This window comes from Gallus gallus, chromosome 2 (assembly GCF_016699485.2).
Source record: "Gallus gallus isolate bGalGal1 chromosome 2, bGalGal1.mat.broiler.GRCg7b, whole genome shotgun sequence".
NCBI lineage: Eukaryota > Metazoa > Chordata > Aves > Galliformes > Phasianidae > Gallus > Gallus gallus.
This window is the reverse complement of record NC_052533.1, coordinates 83,856,842-83,875,786: the sequence shown is the minus strand read 5'-3', so window position 1 is coordinate 83,875,786 and position 18,945 is coordinate 83,856,842. Positions and strand designations below refer to the sequence as shown.

General features: G+C 36.4%; 1 protein-coding gene across 5 annotated transcripts in view; it reads left to right on the top strand.

The window, feature by feature from the left end:
• TMEM245 (transmembrane protein 245) overlaps positions 1–18,945 on the top strand; it is an 80,125-nt gene that overhangs the window by 23,851 nt on the left and 37,329 nt on the right. For 4 of the 5 annotated variants that reach the window (XR_003073823.3, XM_015282351.4, XM_015282352.4 and 1 more), the window contains exons 7-12: positions 1,438–1,461; positions 7,671–7,775; positions 9,111–9,193; positions 11,459–11,549; positions 12,510–12,608; positions 15,387–15,518. Coding sequence is in view for 4 of the 5 variants with exons in the window: in XM_015282351.4 (XP_015137837.2) it covers positions 1,438–1,461; positions 7,671–7,775; positions 9,111–9,193; positions 11,459–11,549; positions 12,510–12,608; positions 15,387–15,518 (534 nt within the window). In the remaining variant the exon portion in view is untranslated. The remainder of the gene's footprint in view (positions 1–1,437; positions 1,462–7,670; positions 7,776–9,110; positions 9,194–11,458; positions 11,550–12,509; positions 12,609–15,386; positions 15,519–18,945) is intronic. The other variant, XM_015282350.4, reaches the window with a different exon arrangement.

Here is an 18,945-nt window from a genome sequence, read left to right as displayed (position 1 = left end):
GAACGACTTAAATATAGATATTGGTAAGGTAATGGTCAGGTAGAGCCTCCCAGATTTTCTCTTAACCATTAATTAATAAAATGATTGTTATTTTTAGTAGGTGATGTTATTTCCTTGTTATTGTATTTATCATCTAATTACAGGAGGCAGAAATTATGTAAAAATGCCAGAATTTCACATTCTGCTAAAAGCTCAGGCTGAGACTGGGCCTCTAACCTTTGTTATAAATTATGCCATAGGTGAAGAAGGAAAATAGAAGGAAATTGTACAGTGTCAGTTTGAAGCTTTTGAAGCTTTGCTGTCCCCTTTTCCACTACTGTTCTGCTTTCCATGAGCATACTAAAGCCATACAACTACAAAGGAAAACTGTGTGCTTTGTGATGTCTTTTATTTTCAGATTTCCTGGTGTTCATATTTCCTTGTAAATCTTGCTTCTGATTTAAAAAAAAAAACTAATTAACACCGAGTGTTGTTTTCTGTTGTTTATTTTTTTTTTTAATTGGGAGCTAATACGAGTTCAGGCAGTTGGTGAAAACTCACCCTAGATTAATTAAGAGTTTAATAACCTTTCTTGTGTTCAAGGAGGATCAAACTTAACTTAGTTCGTCTTAACTTCTCACACAAATGAGTAATACCATTAAAGCTTTTCACTGTTGTTATGCTGCTGACTGTTTACTAATAGCAAGAGCTGAGTGTAGTCCTATAGAAACTAGACCTTAAGCGAGTGTACTTAAGTGCTTTATGTGAGAATTAGTAAAAGATAAAAGATAATAAGAACAACACAGTTGTACAAGAGAGAAAATGGTCTGTTGAGAAATGCAGAGCCTTCTGCGCAGCTGATGGAATTAAATGAAGGCCATACGTTGATGTGATCTACAGTTTGTTTTTGTGTGTGTGTCAGATTTCTTTCCTTGTTGAGACACTGAATGTGAATGTTGTAGCAATATGAATGTGGAACTAAAAAAAATATTTCAAAACATCCCTATTATTTCTACTGTTATAACAAATGAAATTGCCTGGATGAGAATATAAATGCAATCATTAAGTATCTCATGTTAAGTTTTGGTGTTTCAGTAATGTGTCCTTCTTGGAGTGCAAATCCTATTCTGAAATCTGAAATGTTAGCACTCAGAATAATGACCAGGTTATATTGATTGCTCTGTTAATGCCATTGTTTCTTTTCACTTGCTATATCTGCCTTTGTTTAAAAAACGCATGTTAAATGCAAGAATCTGTATTTTACTATTGAAGTTTTTATGCTCGTTTCTTCCTATTACAAGTTAGTTTTGTGTCTGAAACAATTTCATTTTCATTCTGTGGGTGACTGCCTGCCTCTCATTGCTTTCCCCTCCCTCTATGACTGCGTTTTTCAATAATTTTCCACTGTGTTCTTGTCTTTTTTTCCCTTTTCTTCCATCTCCCTCTGCCACTGACAAGCTGTGGCACTGGCTTAATAAGAAGGTAAATAAACAGCAAAATTGTGATTCCAACTAATTGATTCTACAGTTTTGGGGAGGTTTTTTGCCGCATGAACACTCCTTAACATGCTTTGCTTCTTAGTTTTCTCTCCCAAGTGTTTCTTTTCCAGCTCTTGACATAAGCTACGGAAGGTCATATAATTCTACCTGATCTCTTGTCTTCTACTAAAATAAACGCATATAGTTACATGTTTTGTACAGCAGAGTATTGCATTAGCTTTTCAAGTGGTAGTTTGATTTAGTAGCACTTGTATTTCAAAATGGTTGATCTCCTCCTACTCCTCAATTGTATGTTTGACAAAATGAGTTAATTCCCTGACTAGATATCTGTTGTCTGCTCAGGGAAAGCATCAGTTATATGAATTAATGTGGGAGTGTTGAGGGTTAGGGCTTGAAGTGCAGTCTTGAAGCTAGGAATGTAGATGCTTGCACACAGTGCATTGCCTGGTTTTGGTCTGTGCTATTAATGTCTCTCTTTGAAGTGTCGAATTGGCCTGTATATTCAGTGATAGTGTAGCACAAGTGAAAGGAGAGTACCTGCATGGTCTGAGAACTGCTGAATCCAATGATGCTCTGAAGAGAAGTGATTGCTAGTTAGAAAAAAAAACCAACATACCCACAAATGTTGGTATAGCTAAAATAATAGTGTGTACCTGGGTTTGAAAAGTATGCTGTGTGTTATATATGAAATGTACTCCTTCGTAGACGTGGTTCATCTTAATTAGTCCCGGTGGACTATAGCTCTTTGGGGAGCCATCAGCCCAAGAAAAGTTGAAACTGAATCAGTATGTGTCTGGCCTCAGGTGTGTCTGAAATCTGGAAAACTCAATGCGGTGATATGTCTGAAACCTGGGCAGTGTCACTGTTGGATGTGTACATCTGAAGAACCCTAGAGTTTTGGGAAGGAAAATTTAGGATGTGATTAAAACATAGGAAAATGAGGTAACTGAGAGGGAGAGGAAAAAAATTAAGTACCATATGTAGAAATGGGTTATGCTCTCAGCAGCAACTTTTGTCCTTACTTATCACTTCAGTACTACTGGGCTAATCGGAGTGCTTTCTTGGTTTATAAACAGCTTTAATCTTTGATGGATCACCTATCAATTCTATTCAGAAACAACTGAGGTAGAAACTGTAGATCTGCCTTGCATGTTGTGAAGGATACCTGAAATACCTCTGTTGTGAGTGATGCTGAAAATAAATAGAGCAGAGTATTAGAGCTTGTAGGCCACTAAGGGCACTTGCACAACACTCCACAAGGTTCTTTTAAACAATTAAAGGAGGGTAGGTAGCTGATGTCTGCTGGATGACAGATGAGGAGTGATGCTGCAAGTAGTTATATTGAATTTAGTATGTTAAATTGCAAGTATTTAATCATTGAGCTAGGATTGCATATTTGGGAGGATGTCTGTGTTTGTAAACAAGAGGGAAGAGTTGCTTGTTTTATGATTCAGTTATAATGGTCAGCTAACAGGGCAAACTTCAAATTTTCTTTTGCCTTTGAATATCATTTGGCTGCTTTAAAGTTGTACTTTTATTTCCTGTTTTTGCTGTGTTTCTGCTCTCTTGGTGGTTTGTGATTGCTAAACATGTGAAACCGTAACCCTTCATAAAAATTTGGATAAGTGATTCGTTTGTTTACATGCCTGAGGTGAGCTGCTGAGCTCAGTGAGTCACCAGTAAAAGCTCAGTCTCAACTACTTTTGTCTCTAAATTTCACTTGCTTCTTTGAAAACTCAGTCATGTGGATCTTTTTTTTTAAATACTGATATGCTGTAAAAATAATTTAGTTGCTATTACCTTGAACTCTGAGTTATTGGTGCTTTTTTATATTAGAGAAGTGAATTATTGGTCAAAAACCTATGGATACAGCTTCTTGGAAGAGGATTATGTAGTTCCTAGGAGATGATTTCGAAACTAATGTTTGACTTCATATTTTTATAGGAAGAGAACCTGAAAGTCTTGTAGTGTTGCATACAGTGTCGACTTCTGTGCATGATGAGCAAGTAATAATAGCATTATAGTCAAGGTAAAGAAAAAAGCAAAACAACAAGATACTGTATGAACTATTCCAGGTTCTTGAGGGTTTTTTTTTTCTTAAATTTAAAAATTATGCTCTACCAAAGGCAAAGGATGGAGGAGACTTGTAACATAGAACATTGCACTCACTTAAGAAGTTACTTTCTCTGGGCCTTTCTCTTTTTTGCTACTCTGCAGGGAAGTATGTTTGGGAATGCTAACGTTAGTTCCTGATAATCCACTGAGAATCACAGAGATGACAGAGTCTGAAGTGATGACTGGCTGGGGCTGCTGGTGATAAACCTTAGCTTTTTTTCTTCCTCTTCTAAGAGCCATCTAAGAGCCACTTGAATTTTTCTTTAGCAAACAAGAATGATGTATAATTGTGTTTAATGTAGCAGATATGGCCCAAAGTGGAGAATAGGTTCTGCTGGGTTAGCGTGATTTGTTCTGTGACATTGCATGTGGCAGGCATCTTTAGAATTACTAAATACTGTTGTTGGAGAGATGTGAGTATGAGTGGGCTTATCTAGATTGTTCTCCAACGTTAACTTAGCTATTCATATGATTCATTTCAGCACAGTGTGAGTTGTGGTGCAATTACAAGCTTCCCCTCCTTTTCACCAGATGATATTAATAAGATGATGTCAAATATTAATTGAACTGAAGGAAAATGTTATCAAGTCTGTTGTGTAAAAAGGTATGGGAAAAAAAAAAATCCTGATAGCTGGTGAAATAGTGTTTAGAAAGAAATGGCCCTTGTTGGTAATTTCATGTGCATGTAATGAAAAGGGAACGGATATTCAGGTATGCGTCACTGTGTGAAGTACAGTTCATAAAATGGTTTAAGAAAATGTTCTGATAGCCGTGCAGTTTGAGGACACAAAAATAGGAATTCATAAATGATGGATCTTACTGCATAACCTGTCTAGATAGCATGATTCCTGTTTGCTAAACGTGACCAGAAGTCTTCTTGCAGATCAGTGTAATGGGGTTTGTATCACGATATAAAAGTTGTAATGCTTAAAGATACTTTGAGAGGCATTTTGAAAGAATGCAACTTGGCTTAGAAACTTCTTTCTACCTTGAGATAAATTCTAAAAAAAATAAAATAAAATAAATAAATTTGAAAGGTGATTCCTTTTCCTTTAAAACCTTGAAAATTTCAGATAGCTTTTTGCAGTCAGTCTATCACGACTTTTTAACCTTTCAGTTTGGTTTTAAAAGTGTGACCTTCTGTAGCTTAGGAGTCTGGCTTTCCTTACCTTTGCCTAATCTTGGATGTTGTGGCAGCATCAGCTTCTTGTTGTTAACTGATTTTTAGATGAAGAAGCTCAGAACTGAATTTAGGACTTGATGATCTGGCTGATGACTAGTGTTTAGTCAGTATGCTTGTATTTGTGTGCATGTCTACGATTTACAGAAGAGATGTAAAGGGATGGCCTGATTCAGTGGTAAGTACAAGTACACAGGGATTTAGCATTCCAACTTACATGCAGTACTAAGCTAGTACCAATGAATTATTTAACGTGTGTGTGGCAGGGTGAGTGCTTCCTGCTGAAGTATTGTGGGTAAATGTACAGGGAGGGAGGGTAGCTTAATAGCAAGCAAATTGAAGGAGGCAGAATAAATATAACCCTAAGTTAATGTTGTGCATCTACTTTTATTATGAGGGAACTGAATCCGCTGCAGATCTCTCCTCTGATTTGTTTGTACCAGTTGTGTAATATTGATCTCCTTTAGGCTGTGGGGAGAGATGTGATTGAGGTACCCATAGGCATACTGCACTTGGCTTCTGTGTAGACTGCACGGGCTACCTGCACAAGAAAATAAACACAAAGTGGGCTTGCATGGCTGAGGTTGCTGCCTGTGCTAGTGCAGCATCAGCGCTGCCATTACTTTGCCAACCAGATTAAAAGCGATTGAGGCTTCACACTTGTTGCAGCTGCACTTCAAAGGCATTATAGCTGAATTCCAGCCTGCAGTGAGAAGCATCAAGAAAAGATCCTTGCTGGTTATGTTCAGAGTCCTCATCCAGATTATTTATTTATTTGTTTGTTTGTTTATGGAGCTTTTTCTTCTTCCAGTAGTTGCTATGGTGGTAAAACACCTAAAACATGCAGCCTCTGCTGCTGGGTGAGATTATTCCTGTTGGGTATTGTCACGCAGCTAGTGATGCTAGTAGTGAGACAGGTTTGAGTTCTAAATGTATGACTAAGTACTGAGTTGGTTTTGTCTCCAATTTAGAAAGTAAATAAGAATTAGTTTTAGCTTTAACTACAAAATAGCAAGGGAAGCTTTATTGTCTTTTTCTATAGCTTCAGTTTAAAACCCATGCCATAAATTTTCCCTTCCCTGGTCATCCATTATTTTTCAGGGATAGTTTTCGATTCTCACCTTCAAAACAGGGGCTTTTATTTTTGCTTCTCTTGCATAATTCTTAGCTGAACGTGAAGCGTGGAAAAGCACAGCAAAATCCTGTTTTCTATCTTGTTTCCAAAGAGTTAACAGCCCCAAGTGGAAATTAGTCAGAATTCTTCTGAAAGCTGCACTATTGCTACAGACAGGTAACCTCCCCCCCAGCATAAGGCATTTCTGATGGCAGAGATATTTCAGCAATGGGGGAAAATGTTAAAAGTATCCAGGGCGTAAGGTTTTGCATATTCCTTCCAGTTCTACAGAATTCCTTTCTGCAGGTCATGTAGATCTTGCCATAGAAACTTGCTGGCTCAGCATTAGTTTCTGTTAGAAGGATTTTGCTTTCTTCTAGCTTTTTTTTTTTTTAGTATTTTAAATAGGAATTCTAAAATGCTGAACATAATCCTTATCATGATTCAGATCAAGCAAGGAATTGGTTGTAAAAACTTTAGGCTTTTTTTTCTTCTCAAAGCTTTACGTGTATTTACTGTTTAAATGTTACAGAATGAGCTTCTGTTCCTTTTCAAGCAGGAGAAATAACTTCTGCAATTCAGTAATCAGACATTCAGTGGTCCATAGTAGTTAGTTATTGGTTGTTGGTCTCCTATGTAGGGGTGGGGCAAATAGAGAGGAAAGAGGTAGTTTACAAATGTAAACCATCAATAAGCTCAGTAGTTTGGGAAGACCTCTATGCAAAGAGTTATCATCCTAATCCCTGGATACGTAACTTGTACTCACTTAGCAATACTTTCTTCCCCTGCGTATTGTCATTAACCTTAGTTCTCTTAAAGCTCAAATTTTACAATTTTATTTTATAATGCTAGATGGAATAAAAATAAAACTTGGCACTTGAACTATACAGAAGCTAGAAGAATGTGCTTGGTCATACTTGCCTGAGCTTTCTCAACTTTTTGTGTGAACAGTCAATTGATGTATGAGAAAGCTCAGCTTGCACTGTGAATAGTCACGTAGTTGAACAGTTTTCATCTTTTGAATGACATCAGCAAAATTTCTCTGATCTTAAGTGGTATCATTGTTACCTGTGGACATGTACGGAATGTGCTTTTCCATTAACCAACAGAACAACAAACAACGCCTATTCCCTGTATGAATAGTTTTAGCTGATTCATATATAATACTGAGGATCCTTTCCAGATTGAAATTAGATGGAAATATTCAGTGCAGAATAATTGGCCAGAAAGCTGATAGTTTAGCAGGCCTTCAGCTTAAGTTCAGAAGGTGAAAGCAACTTTAAACATTGGGTTATTTGCAGAAATGTCTTGGTCATCTAGATGACTACCAGCTATTTGAGCTCCAAAGTCATGGTCATACTTAACAGCACACCCTGTTAACTTCCAAGTTCTGTACAGATAGTATCTGTAAGTTGCCAAGTTGGTGAAAGACAGGAAATGATGTCAGTTTTTAGGTTGATAGTTGAAATGGATGGTAGCCTCTATAGGTCTGCTAAGTAAATGTTGAATTATTATTTGCTTTGCAGAGAGCTTGCTGTGTCTTGTGGTAACGTGTAAATGTCGTTTGCAAAACCACATGTCATACCATGGCCTTAATCATGCTAACATTGCTTGTTAATTGTCCATCTCAAAGCTTGGGCATTAATGCTGTTTGATTAGAGCCTAATTTTGCACTCCAGTTGTATAAGTAAAGATAACAGTGCTGTCAGATAGCATCTAACATTGCTTTCGTTAGAGATTGAGTTACATGCCATGATTTTTTTTCTTCTTTTTTTCCACGCAGATGATCGTGTGGTTGGAGAAAATGCTAGATAAGATAATCAGCATTTTCATAATATTTTTGCTAGTGATAGGAACCCTTCTCCTAGCCCTGCTCCTCACTGCAAAGGTACAGTGCACTGAAGAATGTTGTCACAGAGCTCGTGTTTAAAAGCTGAATGAAAGTTACTGATATTCATGCAAAATTGTGTAGCTTAAAGAACCTTTTGAAGTATTTAGGAACTAAATGTTCTGTAGTCGAATTTATTACCATTCCAAGATTGTTGAGGATAAACACATATTTATTTACATATTTATATATGACATAACCAATCTATAGACATTTGGAGATTTGAAATTTATTCTAGTTGTGCTGTTGTTAGCTTATGTATTAATGTAACTGTTCTGTTTTGCATCTGGTTACAGCTTTCATGTCAGTAGTAGAGTTGCTTAGAATTCTGCTTTTTTTTTTTTTTTAATTTACCTTGCATCAAAACCATATTTGCAAAATGCTTAAGGTGTGTTTGTCTATTTGCTTGTGTGATTGCCTGTAATAACCTCATAGTATCCCATTTGGAGTTTAAATATGCTGAGATTCGGATGTTCGTTGCAATTGATTTTTGAATTGATTTCTTTTTTTTTTTTCCACCAGAAGAGATCACCCATATTTTTTATTTCGTTCTGTTTTGCTTTTTCCTTCCCTCCCCCCTCCCTCTGCTCCCTTTGTTTTTTTTAATGGAGCTGTATTCTTACTTGGCACAGTCAGTGGAGCCTGAATGGTTTGCCTCAATAGAGCTGTGGAACAAATATCAGATTGATTCTGATGTCAGGCTCATTTCTCCAAAATGTAAACTTGCATAATATTGAGTACTTAAAATTGAAGGCTTTAAAAGCTGTGCAAACATTCCAGCCTGAAGCTTTCTTGCAGTCAGAAAAGAAACATTGATACTTATATATGGTTCTTTTATTTTCTTATTGAAGAATTAATTTGATGAGGCACTTCTTAGTGTGGTTGATCATATTAGAACTGAGCATTCATTAATTTTTATGGTTCTTTGATCCATGCCTTGGAAAGTCATATCTGAAACTTAAATGTTTTGTATTTTAGTACTTCTCTGACAGCACAGCTGTAGTTAGATATCATTTCGCTATAATATCCCCAGGTATTATTTTTTTTCCAGTTGATGAGATGAGGTTTAAATTTCCATTTGCTATTTTAATTAAACAGTGCATGACCAAAATTGTCAGAACAGGCTATCGTTTATTACATTGATTTCTTTTCTGGGTTATAATGCTACTTTGTTGGCTCACAATGGGTCTTCTGAGTTGTAAGAATTATTCTTCCAATCTGTCAAAAACTGGGCACTAGCCCAGCCCCACCCAGTCAAAAAAAAAAAAGTCTCTCAATGTAGGTAGAGTTCAAGTTTGCATTACATGACATTTCTTCTCTCTCTGTTTAATTTAGGTACATCAAGAGAGCGTTCACATGATTCAAGTCACGAGCAGCTTGATCAATGAGACAGTAGCCAGTCACCCAGAATGGGCAAAGTAAGAATGCTGAAGTTAAGCGAATAGTATAGGGTGGATGAACAAGCTTCCAGGTGCTCTTACAGATAGTTTGGTTGTTCTGTTGTTTGTTTCTTTCTTGGGGGAAGGGTTTGTTTCTTTAATTTTTTCTTTCTTTCTTTCTTTTTGGTTGTTTTTTGGGTTTTTCTTTTAGCTTAAGAATTCCCTAGGTGAACAGAAATGGGAGTGACTGTTGTAGACAGATGTAAAAGCTGAAGTGTCAGGAAGTAGCAATGTTTATCCATTTTTCTGCAGGAGAAGCACGTGGTATATCATCCGAGAACTGCTTGAGCTTTAGTGGAGAAGGACAGCTGTATAAACTTCTGTAGTTACAACTTTGGAGAAAAAGCTTGCATAATGCAGAGAACAGTGGTCAATATTTCTTCCACTTTTACCCGGAAAAGAAAAGTAATGATGAAGAATGCTCTAAAAGACTGTGAGCTGAAAGCTGAATTATATATTCCATATAGAGAACTGACTACAGAATGCCTTTGACAGAGCTAAATTTGAAAGAAGTATTTCTAAATCTAACGAGAAAAGAGTTCAGGGATAAAAAGAATGGTGGATGGTGAAAGTTTGGTATGAATCATTTAGTGAAGGATATTCCTATTTAGAGCAGATACTATGTACACTGGGAAGACTCTAGATGCAATATATGTAATGATTACAGCTAAAACAAGGTAAATGTTAAGGAAGGGAGAATATTATGAAGTAAATGAACATAGATGAATAATAAGAGTGCAGTGTTGAGCAAACTGGCTGTGTTAACAACAGAGTGGAAATAGGTAATAAAGGAAGATTATTCAGATTTGCTTTTGTTCTGCTTCAGCTAAACAGACCTTGAGTGAAAGTAAGTCAGGGCACTTCATGGGGAAAAAAAAATCGTTTCCTAGATGAGAATTGTTGACATTTGTCAAGGGCACCTTCTCAACTGAAGTGACAATGGTTTAATAAGATTGAAAGAAACTGGGTACTGTATTACAGGAGCAGGGAGAGTTTTCAGAAATAGAACTAAAAAGGTGTTGATGATAAATACTGTAATAACGTGTTTGAGCAAAACTGAAGTAGTCTCAGTCAAGAGAGACCACTTAAATGCATTTGTTTATTCCTTTGTGACTTCTGTTGTATCATTTAGCCTTCCCATTTTGCCACAGGATGAAAATAAGTAATGAAGTATTGAGTAATGGAGTAATGAAAATGGAAGTTTGAAAGTCCAAAGCTTATTCACGTACTGAGAATTCTGCAGTATTAGTTGAGTAATTAGCAGAATTTTATTTAGGATGTTTACTTGCAGTTTTTGCCTCAAAATTTGAAGCATTCAAAACACCATATATTAATTCATTAGGAATAAGTATACCTTCTGTTGAATCAAACAAGCTTAGATTTCAGAGCTTGATACATAGTGCTTAGATTATGTTAAGAAATGAGTTACATTAATGAATGTCTTCAAATTCCATTGCAGAACATTTCTGAAGAGTTGTATGCACAGGAAGGCTTCCATATTGAGTTAACTCAAGAAATGCAGCAGTTTTGATTCCCAAATGCTTTTTGTTCTTTCTTTTTATTATTATTATTATTTGAAGGGCTTTAACATTGTTCACTGAATGAAGATGTAGAAAAAATGTAAGGGAGTGTATGCCATGTATTCACAATTGTTGAAATGTTGGCAGCTCAATAGGTCCATTATTTGAAAGTGACATGAATCATGTCATGATTTGTGACATGACATGAAAGTGACATGAAGATACTTGTAAGTAGATTACTTGGTAGAGTGTTAGGAATAAGTGGTACTCTAACCTATTAATTCATCCTGTTGCTTATGCAGAGAAGCCACATTAACTAACAATTTGCATTCAGCTCATAATTGAGAAGGATGTCTTTGTAACTAGAAGAGACTGCTTCATGTAATATTTTCAGAAAACTAGAACAGTAGAAAGAATTATAAGGATGTAATATGAATAAGTCTCTCTTGAAAACGCTGAGATAGCAATTGAACTAAGTTTTCAGGTACCGTAGTGAATTACAAATGTAATGGCATATGCTATGTTGAATTGTGCTCTGCTTAATGAAGAACTGTCTCTTTGACATATAAGAACAAAGTACACTAGTTGTAATATGTTCATTTATTCTTAGCTATTTTTTGTTGTTTCTGTATGTTAATTGATAATGTTTCAGGTGTAACAAAATGGGTAAAATATATAGCAGATAACTTTGTTTTCTTCTTAAAAAAAAAATGAAATACAACAGCTGGCTTCCAGAAGCCCAGGTTTTTCAGAAGGCGCTCAACTCAGCAGCAAATAATGTGTACCAGTATGGCCGAGAATGGATTACACACAAGGTGAGAAACAGTTCCCTTGTATTTTTTTCCAGAAAGTGGTCAGGCGCTGGAATGGCCTGCCCAGGGAGGTGGTGGAGTCGCCGTCCCTGGCAGTGTTCAAGAGGCATCTGGATGAGGTGCTACAAGACATGGTTTAATGGCTTGTGATAGCAAGGGTAATGGGAGGATGGTTGGACTAGATGATCTTAAAGGTCCTTTCCAACCTTGAGATTCTGTGATTTTTTTTTTTAATTATATTTTGGATTCCTGTATTTCATATAAGTAAAAATGAAATAAAAAGGTTTTCCTCTGTAACCCTATTTTTCATGCTATTAACTGTTTTGTTAGCAGATCTCTTTTTTCCAATTTCAGTCTGTGAATGAAGGAAGGGTGGGAGTGATTTCAATAGATTTTCTGCTTAGAGGAATATCTGCTTATAAGAGCTGAAAAATCTATCATCATTTTAGTAAGATTGCCAGTGAAAATGCATCAAATAAAGATGACTAATTTTTCATTTGCCTTTAACGGTTCAATTTTAGAAAATGTGATTTTTTTTTTTTTAACCACATGTATTCTAATTTCTTCATGGACTGCATGTGGTAAATTTATATTTTATTTATTTACTTTTAACATTCTTCAGGAGGATTTGCCAAGATAGCACGCATCTCACATAATTTGAAATGTTTACTCTGAATAAGATCAGGGATATTGAATTAAGCATTTCAGAGACAGCATTAGTGTTTCAGTGTAGAAAGAAGCCGTCAGCATAGTGTAGCAGAATGTTTTATCAGATCAAAAAAATCTTTGTTTTGAACTGTACTGATTTGAAGAGTATATTCCATACTGATACTTGGGTCTTCTAATTGTTTGGGTTTGGATTATGCCTTCACTGACAATTCTGTGTGATTTGTCTATCTTTGAGTTTGTCAGTAGATGCCAGCTACTTTCTATCCTGTGTAATAAGAGTTGTGTATGTTTCAGCTTCATAAAATTTTAGGAGACAAAGTGAACAACACCGCTGTGATTGAAAAACAAGTACTAGAGCTTTGGGACAGGCTTTATCATTCTTGGTTTGTGAAGGTGGGTAGCTGGTTTAAATTATATTTATATAAACTATCACTTGCTGTTTTGAGATAATTATGCTAAACATACATTTGTGAGATTAGCAAGAAGCTTGAACTGCTGAGTAAATACCATAATGATACAAAATTGATTTTTGCAAAGAAACAAAGCAAAATCCCAAGTGCATAAGGTTGAGTATATCCAGAATTATGTCCTTCAATGTGTTTTTATGCCTGTAATTTAATATATTCTTTGTTCATTATTCATATTTATTCTCTCCTAGTTCAGAGTTTCTTTTGAATTTTTGTTATGCTGAGGGGGTGGGAAAAAGCTGGTATTCTGTGTGATTTGTGTAACCTTAATTGATTTGAATTTTTTATGAAAAAGTTATTCTTTAAATGCATTTGGTTGTGAATTCCAATAAAGGGTTCTGCACACTGAATCTTGAAAAGTTTATGAAAATTAAATTTTTGTGCTGTCAATGCTGCTTGCCTGTAAAGGAAGAAGAAAGCAATTCATTAGCCGTGATGCAATTGAAATAGCAAAATGTAGAAGACAGAAAACTATAGCTACAGAAGAACTGAAAGTAGAAGGCTGTTCTTTCATTCCCACTCTCTTCACTGCCTGCTGTGGGAAAGAATGGGCAGATGCTGGCAGAAGCAGCAGCAAAATCATGCAGCAAAGGAGATGGCTGGTGTGAAAGGACACGAGCCAGTAACGTCCTCTTCTGTGAAAAATGGTTGAGGGAGTTGGGCTTGTTTAGCTTGGAGAAGAGAAGGCTCCAGGGGGACCTTATTGGGGTATTCCAGTACTTGAAGGGAGCTTATAAACAGGAGGGGGCCCGATTTTTTTTTACGTGGGCAGACCGTGATAAGACAAGGGGGAATAGCTTTAAACTAACACGGGGAAGATTTAGGTTAGGTGTTAGGGGGAAGTTTTTTACTTTGAGGGCGATGAGGAACTGGCACAGTTGCCCGGAGAAGCAGTGGATGCCCCATCCCTGGAGGTGTTTGAGGCCAGGATGGGTGGAGCCCTGGGCAGCCTCATCTAGTGGGTGGCAACCCTGCCGATGGCTGTGGGGTTGCAACCAAATAGGCTTTGAAGTCTCTTCCTACCTAAACTCTTCCAGCAAAATCTCTTGTAACATGGAAGAAAGCCTGTAGGAGTAGTCAGTGTTGTATATTTGGCCAAGTGCTAATGCTTTTGGTGTTGTGGGCCAGATGTGCTGCGGCACTGTATGGTTCAATTGGGCGTGTGCCACACAAGTACACTGTTGATTCAGTATGTTGAATCTTTGAGTTGAATTATATTATTTCTTTCCTGCAGATTGTTATTTGAGGGGAGACTATAATGTTTTGATCCTGTAGATGCTGTAGTAGAGCGGAGTGGCAAGTCAAAACATCCCTAGCAGTCAAAACATCAGAAACACCTGCAGGAGCACATTGATGCTTGCTACTTATAGTCTTAGTTTTTTTTTATTTTATTTTATTTTGGTTATTAGTTGTGCATTAGAGACCCTAAGTTACCAGAGGCGTGATGGGCTGCCACTCATCTGTGGGCTGCAGGTAACTGCTCCAGAGTTGATTTGTAAACTTGCCCCTTCTGTCATGCTCCACGTCCATATACAAGTCAAACTTGGGTGATTTCCACCTGGCTATTTCCTCCTGTAATACTGCAAGTTACCTCGTGGAGCATTTCAGAGTAACCAAAAACTAGTAAACCATATGGTATTCCAGAATGCAAGACATCTGTACCACACCTAATGGTCTCTCAGTGAAGCTTTCAAGCTCTCCTGTTGTACAAGCATAGTTATGCTTTATTCTGAGGCCTGCATAGTGTTGTTCTAGGTTGTAAGGTAATATTCTTCTATGAAAGTTGTAGAGTTGAGGAGGAATTGCAAGCAAAATGTGGATTCAGTCGTTAACTTCCACTTTGAGAAACAATCAGTAGATAGCAAATAGTGTATATTTCAATAAGTTCTAGAGATGTTGTAAAAGATTAATTGCTATTGAGCATATGTACTCAATGAAATATGATAATGGAATAATAAATCACTTGGAAGATGATGACAAAACTGCAACTAAAGTTTCATCTTCAAGGAGAGCCTCTCCTTTAACCCACTTAGTTGTGAGGTTTTGTTGTTTGCTTCTGTTGCTCAGAGCCTACTTCATAATTCGAGTGTAGCCACCTAAGCAACGATTTGTTGTGTTTATGACTGTTCTGGTCAGTTCCTATCGTCCTGTGGTTTTGCAGTTACAAAGGTGTGTAGTCAAAAGAAATCATACACGCTTCTGGTGTAGTTTTTAGCTTTTGAATGAGTGAATGTTGCCAGTGGAAAAGAAAACACCGATTGGGAAAAAAAATAGTTCTTTTTGTGGCTTCTTTTATTATTCTTTATGTACTGCACTGGAAAAAGTTATGTGTTGCCGTTAGCAAATTATGTAGGCAGTAACTGAAATTGTTACCTCTTTGTTCTGTGCTTTCCTAAATAGCAAAATAGATACCATCGTCTTTGTCAAGTTGTCACGTTAATGTTTAACTGAGATGCATTAGTACAATATATAACTGTAATTGCATCAGATAATTAGTACAGTTTTTTGTCAGCTTTTAGTTTCCCATTTGTGCAGAAAAATACTTCCTTGCTTCCACTGATTTTTGAAGATGTCAGTTAAAGCAGACCTAACTGCCTAGGTACACATAGGACATGTTCAAAGAAAATCTTCATCTTTGGCTTTTCATGTTTGTCTTATGTAAAGCTACCACATATTTGAATAACTCCTTGTCTCTCTCTTTAAGAATGTAACACATTCTGGAAGACACAAAGGACACAAATGGCACATAAACCGTCAGAACAGCTGGCTTGGTGATATTCTGGACTGGCAAGATGTTGCTTCATTTGTTCATGATAACATTGAAACATTTCTTTCGGTATGTATTGTTTGCCCTTTGTTACCAAATTGATCTCGTTTTAATTCCTAGTACTCTCGCTAAGGATATGGCATGTAGGTATATAGAAACTCTGTTAGTGGCATTTATAATGGCCTGTGTAATAATTTTAAGTCTCCTTCGGATCTATTCATACCACAAAGAGAACCAGTTGAGAGGAGAAAGCTCCGGATTTCAGCATCTTCATTGATATCTCCTTCTCTGGAGTTATTCAAGACCTTCCCAGACATTTTCCTGCTCCACCTACTGTAGGGAACTTGCTTTTAGCATAGGGGTCAGACTTGGAAGGAACCTCCTTGAGATCATCGACTCCTATGATTCTGTGGTTCTGTGATTCTATGGTACGAGCTTCAAACTTCCTCCTGACTGAGACTGTTGTAGGATTACCTGTGTCATCTGCAAGTTGGTTTAAATTCTTCATATTCTGTAGTTTACTTTTCTGTTTCTTGGAGGTCATTATAAATTAAATATGTTGACCAAGAGGTTGTGACATGCACACACATATAGGTAAAATATATATGTAAATGCATGTGTTTTATAGCCTCGCTTTTTTTCCTGAAATCATTATTCATTTGGCTGATAGCAATTTTATTTCTCTTTTATGAAAGTTCTGTGGAGAATGAAATTAATAATTTACATCGTATGAGTCCCTGAATTAATGTTCTGGACCTTTTCACCTTACGAAGAGAAAAAGCACTGAAAGCATCGTCTAACAAATGAAAGCATGTAACATACAGTCAGTCCCTGGCACATTTCATCTTTGACCTGACCTATTGTCATAATCAAGAAATATCTAAAGATTAATACTTATCCATTTTTAAAGAGTGTTAATTATACCGAACTTGAATCTTTTATGGATGCAGTTTAAGCTATTATTTGCCTTGAGGCAGTTGTTGGTCTTGACTGATGGGCATGCGTGCCTTGTTTTCGTTCAACTGCTGTTTAAATGGTTACAATTTCTATCATTTAAAAAATAAGAAGTGAGTCAAGAAGTTGAGAGGAGCTTTTTACAGTAATGAAACCTTTTTGGCTAATAAGAAAATTGGCTGAATTCTTTCTCAGAGTTGACTGTATGTGCCTGAGGCAACGTTACAAAATTGTGTAGCAAATTACCATTTAAAATCAATTTTGCTTTTAGGTGAGAAAGAGTAAGTGAAACAGAGCTACACAATAGGTGCTAGCCATTTCCTTTACTTCATTGCTTCATTGTGCTCAGAAACCATGATGTGCGCACATCAGTAGTCTAATTAGGCTAAAATAATGGAGAAATAATGAAAAGAGAATAAATACTTAAGTTTGAGGTAGTTTAATGTTAAAAATTTTAATCTATCTGGTATGCTTTACGTTATCTTGAAGTCTGGTTTTAGAAATACAGGAAAAAATACCAGCAGTTGTCTTGCTTTCCTGTTTATATCCATGAACTCATTACTTATCATCTCTGGGGAAGTGCCTGTCCTTTTTCTCCATACACGTAGATCCTTCATGACAGACTGTATACCAGTCAGCATAAGTATATAATGCTAAATCCTAATTTCACTCCTTATTGGGTAGCATTTTCTTTACTGGCTAGCTCATAAACAATCTACTGCATAAATATTAATGCCATTGTTTCAAATGAAAATCAATAAAGATCTGATGCGTATTTGTCTAGACCATTAAGGCTTGGCTATGATAAAAATAATCATAGTTCTAACCTAAGTCTGGTATTTATTAGCAAATGGTTTCACTTATCCTTGGATACAATGGAAGCTTACTGCTTCCCAGATTTGTTTTGTGAGAGAGTGACAGTCTTTCTCTTGCTGCTTTGAAAAAGAGCAATGAGTTTATACAACAGCACGCTGAACTGGAAAGGATCAATATTTTAAATGATGTGGGGGTTTTTTTAGAGGAAAGTGTGGGGAGGTTATTTTTGTTTTGTTGTTTGGCTTCTTTCTTTGTGTGGATTTTTTCTTGCACTTTCGTGGATTTTGTTGATTAGTAAGGTTTTTTGTTTGTTTCCTTTAGGTTTTAGTTCCGCTTTACAGGCTGGAGGGGTTTTTAAATGTCTTGGCTGTAATTGAAACTGTAGGATGTTTCTGCTTTTGGACACTTAAAATCAATATTAACCTGTAATTCTTAAGTGTACAGCAAGACATAAATTCCTAAAACTGCTTCAACGTTGTTTTTAAACACAGACTATGGAAAGACGTAACTGTAAAGAACATGCAGCTATAGTGAGCCTTCCTTCACTTCTAAAAAAAATAAGTTTATACTACTTGCATGTGATAAGTACCTGTACATGGATTATGGCTAGAGTTTGCCATAGAATAATTCTTGCTAGTCCCATGACTTTCTGAAATAGTTCAGAATAGTACAGATCTGTATATACTTTGAAAACACAGCTGTTAGACCATGTCATCTTGCAATTATAAGTAGATAAGCTCTTTCCCATTTATGGAAATAATAGCAAGTGTTCTTCTTGAGAAAGAGGAGTATCTGCTAGGTGAAAAACAAAAGAAGTTTCACTTCCCATATCGGAAGAAACTTTAATATAAGAGTTGAAAGCATATAATTCTGTGCAGGGGAATTAGTGGCATTCATTTTGTCTGTAACAGTATGCACCAATTCAGGAGTTGAACCATCATTATCAGATAAAGCACAGAAGACTTCTGTACTTCCCTCAAAATGTGCTGTTTGTTATAGTACCTCTGATAGCTTTAGTTTGATGTAGGTAGATCTTATCATTTTGAAGCGATTTGCCATATAAACATGTAAATTACCCCAAGATTTAATATAAAGATAAGCTTTTCTAAATAATCATTTTCCTTTTTTAATAGCTTTGGTGTTAGCAGCCTTGATGCGTTTCCTCTTCGAATTTTTTCAGTATTCAGTAGAAGCAGTAGTTGTACTAAACTGTTTTTCCAGTGATGTATTTCCAGGGTGGATTTGTTCCGTCCTATTCTCAGGGAGAGAACTTAGGGAGATTCTTAGGGAGAGAACTAGAGTAGGTCCTCATGTCTGCCTCAAATTTTTGACCTCGCTTTGTATCCTGAGGTGGTTTTTCTGGTGAATGAAATATGTAAGCGTACCTGGGCTATTAGTTTTCATTTTTCAGAAATTAAACCTTCTTAATTCCTTTCTCAGTTGCCTGTTTTTCCTTTCTTAACTTTTACTCCATTTCTGTAATATTTGAAACCTTGAAAAAGCAAATTGCTGCCAGCCAGATCTGTGAATGATCACTTAAAACTCCCTCGATGTTATATGAGAAATAGCTCATGTCTTCTTAAATTGATTTTCTTGCTTCTTCCACAAGAGTATTCATCATTCTACCAGCAGTTTTCTCATTCAGAGATTTCTCAGACAGGAAGACATAAGACCTTCCATTAAAACATATACAGTAAGCTTTAGCTCAGTTAGGTTTCTCTATCTT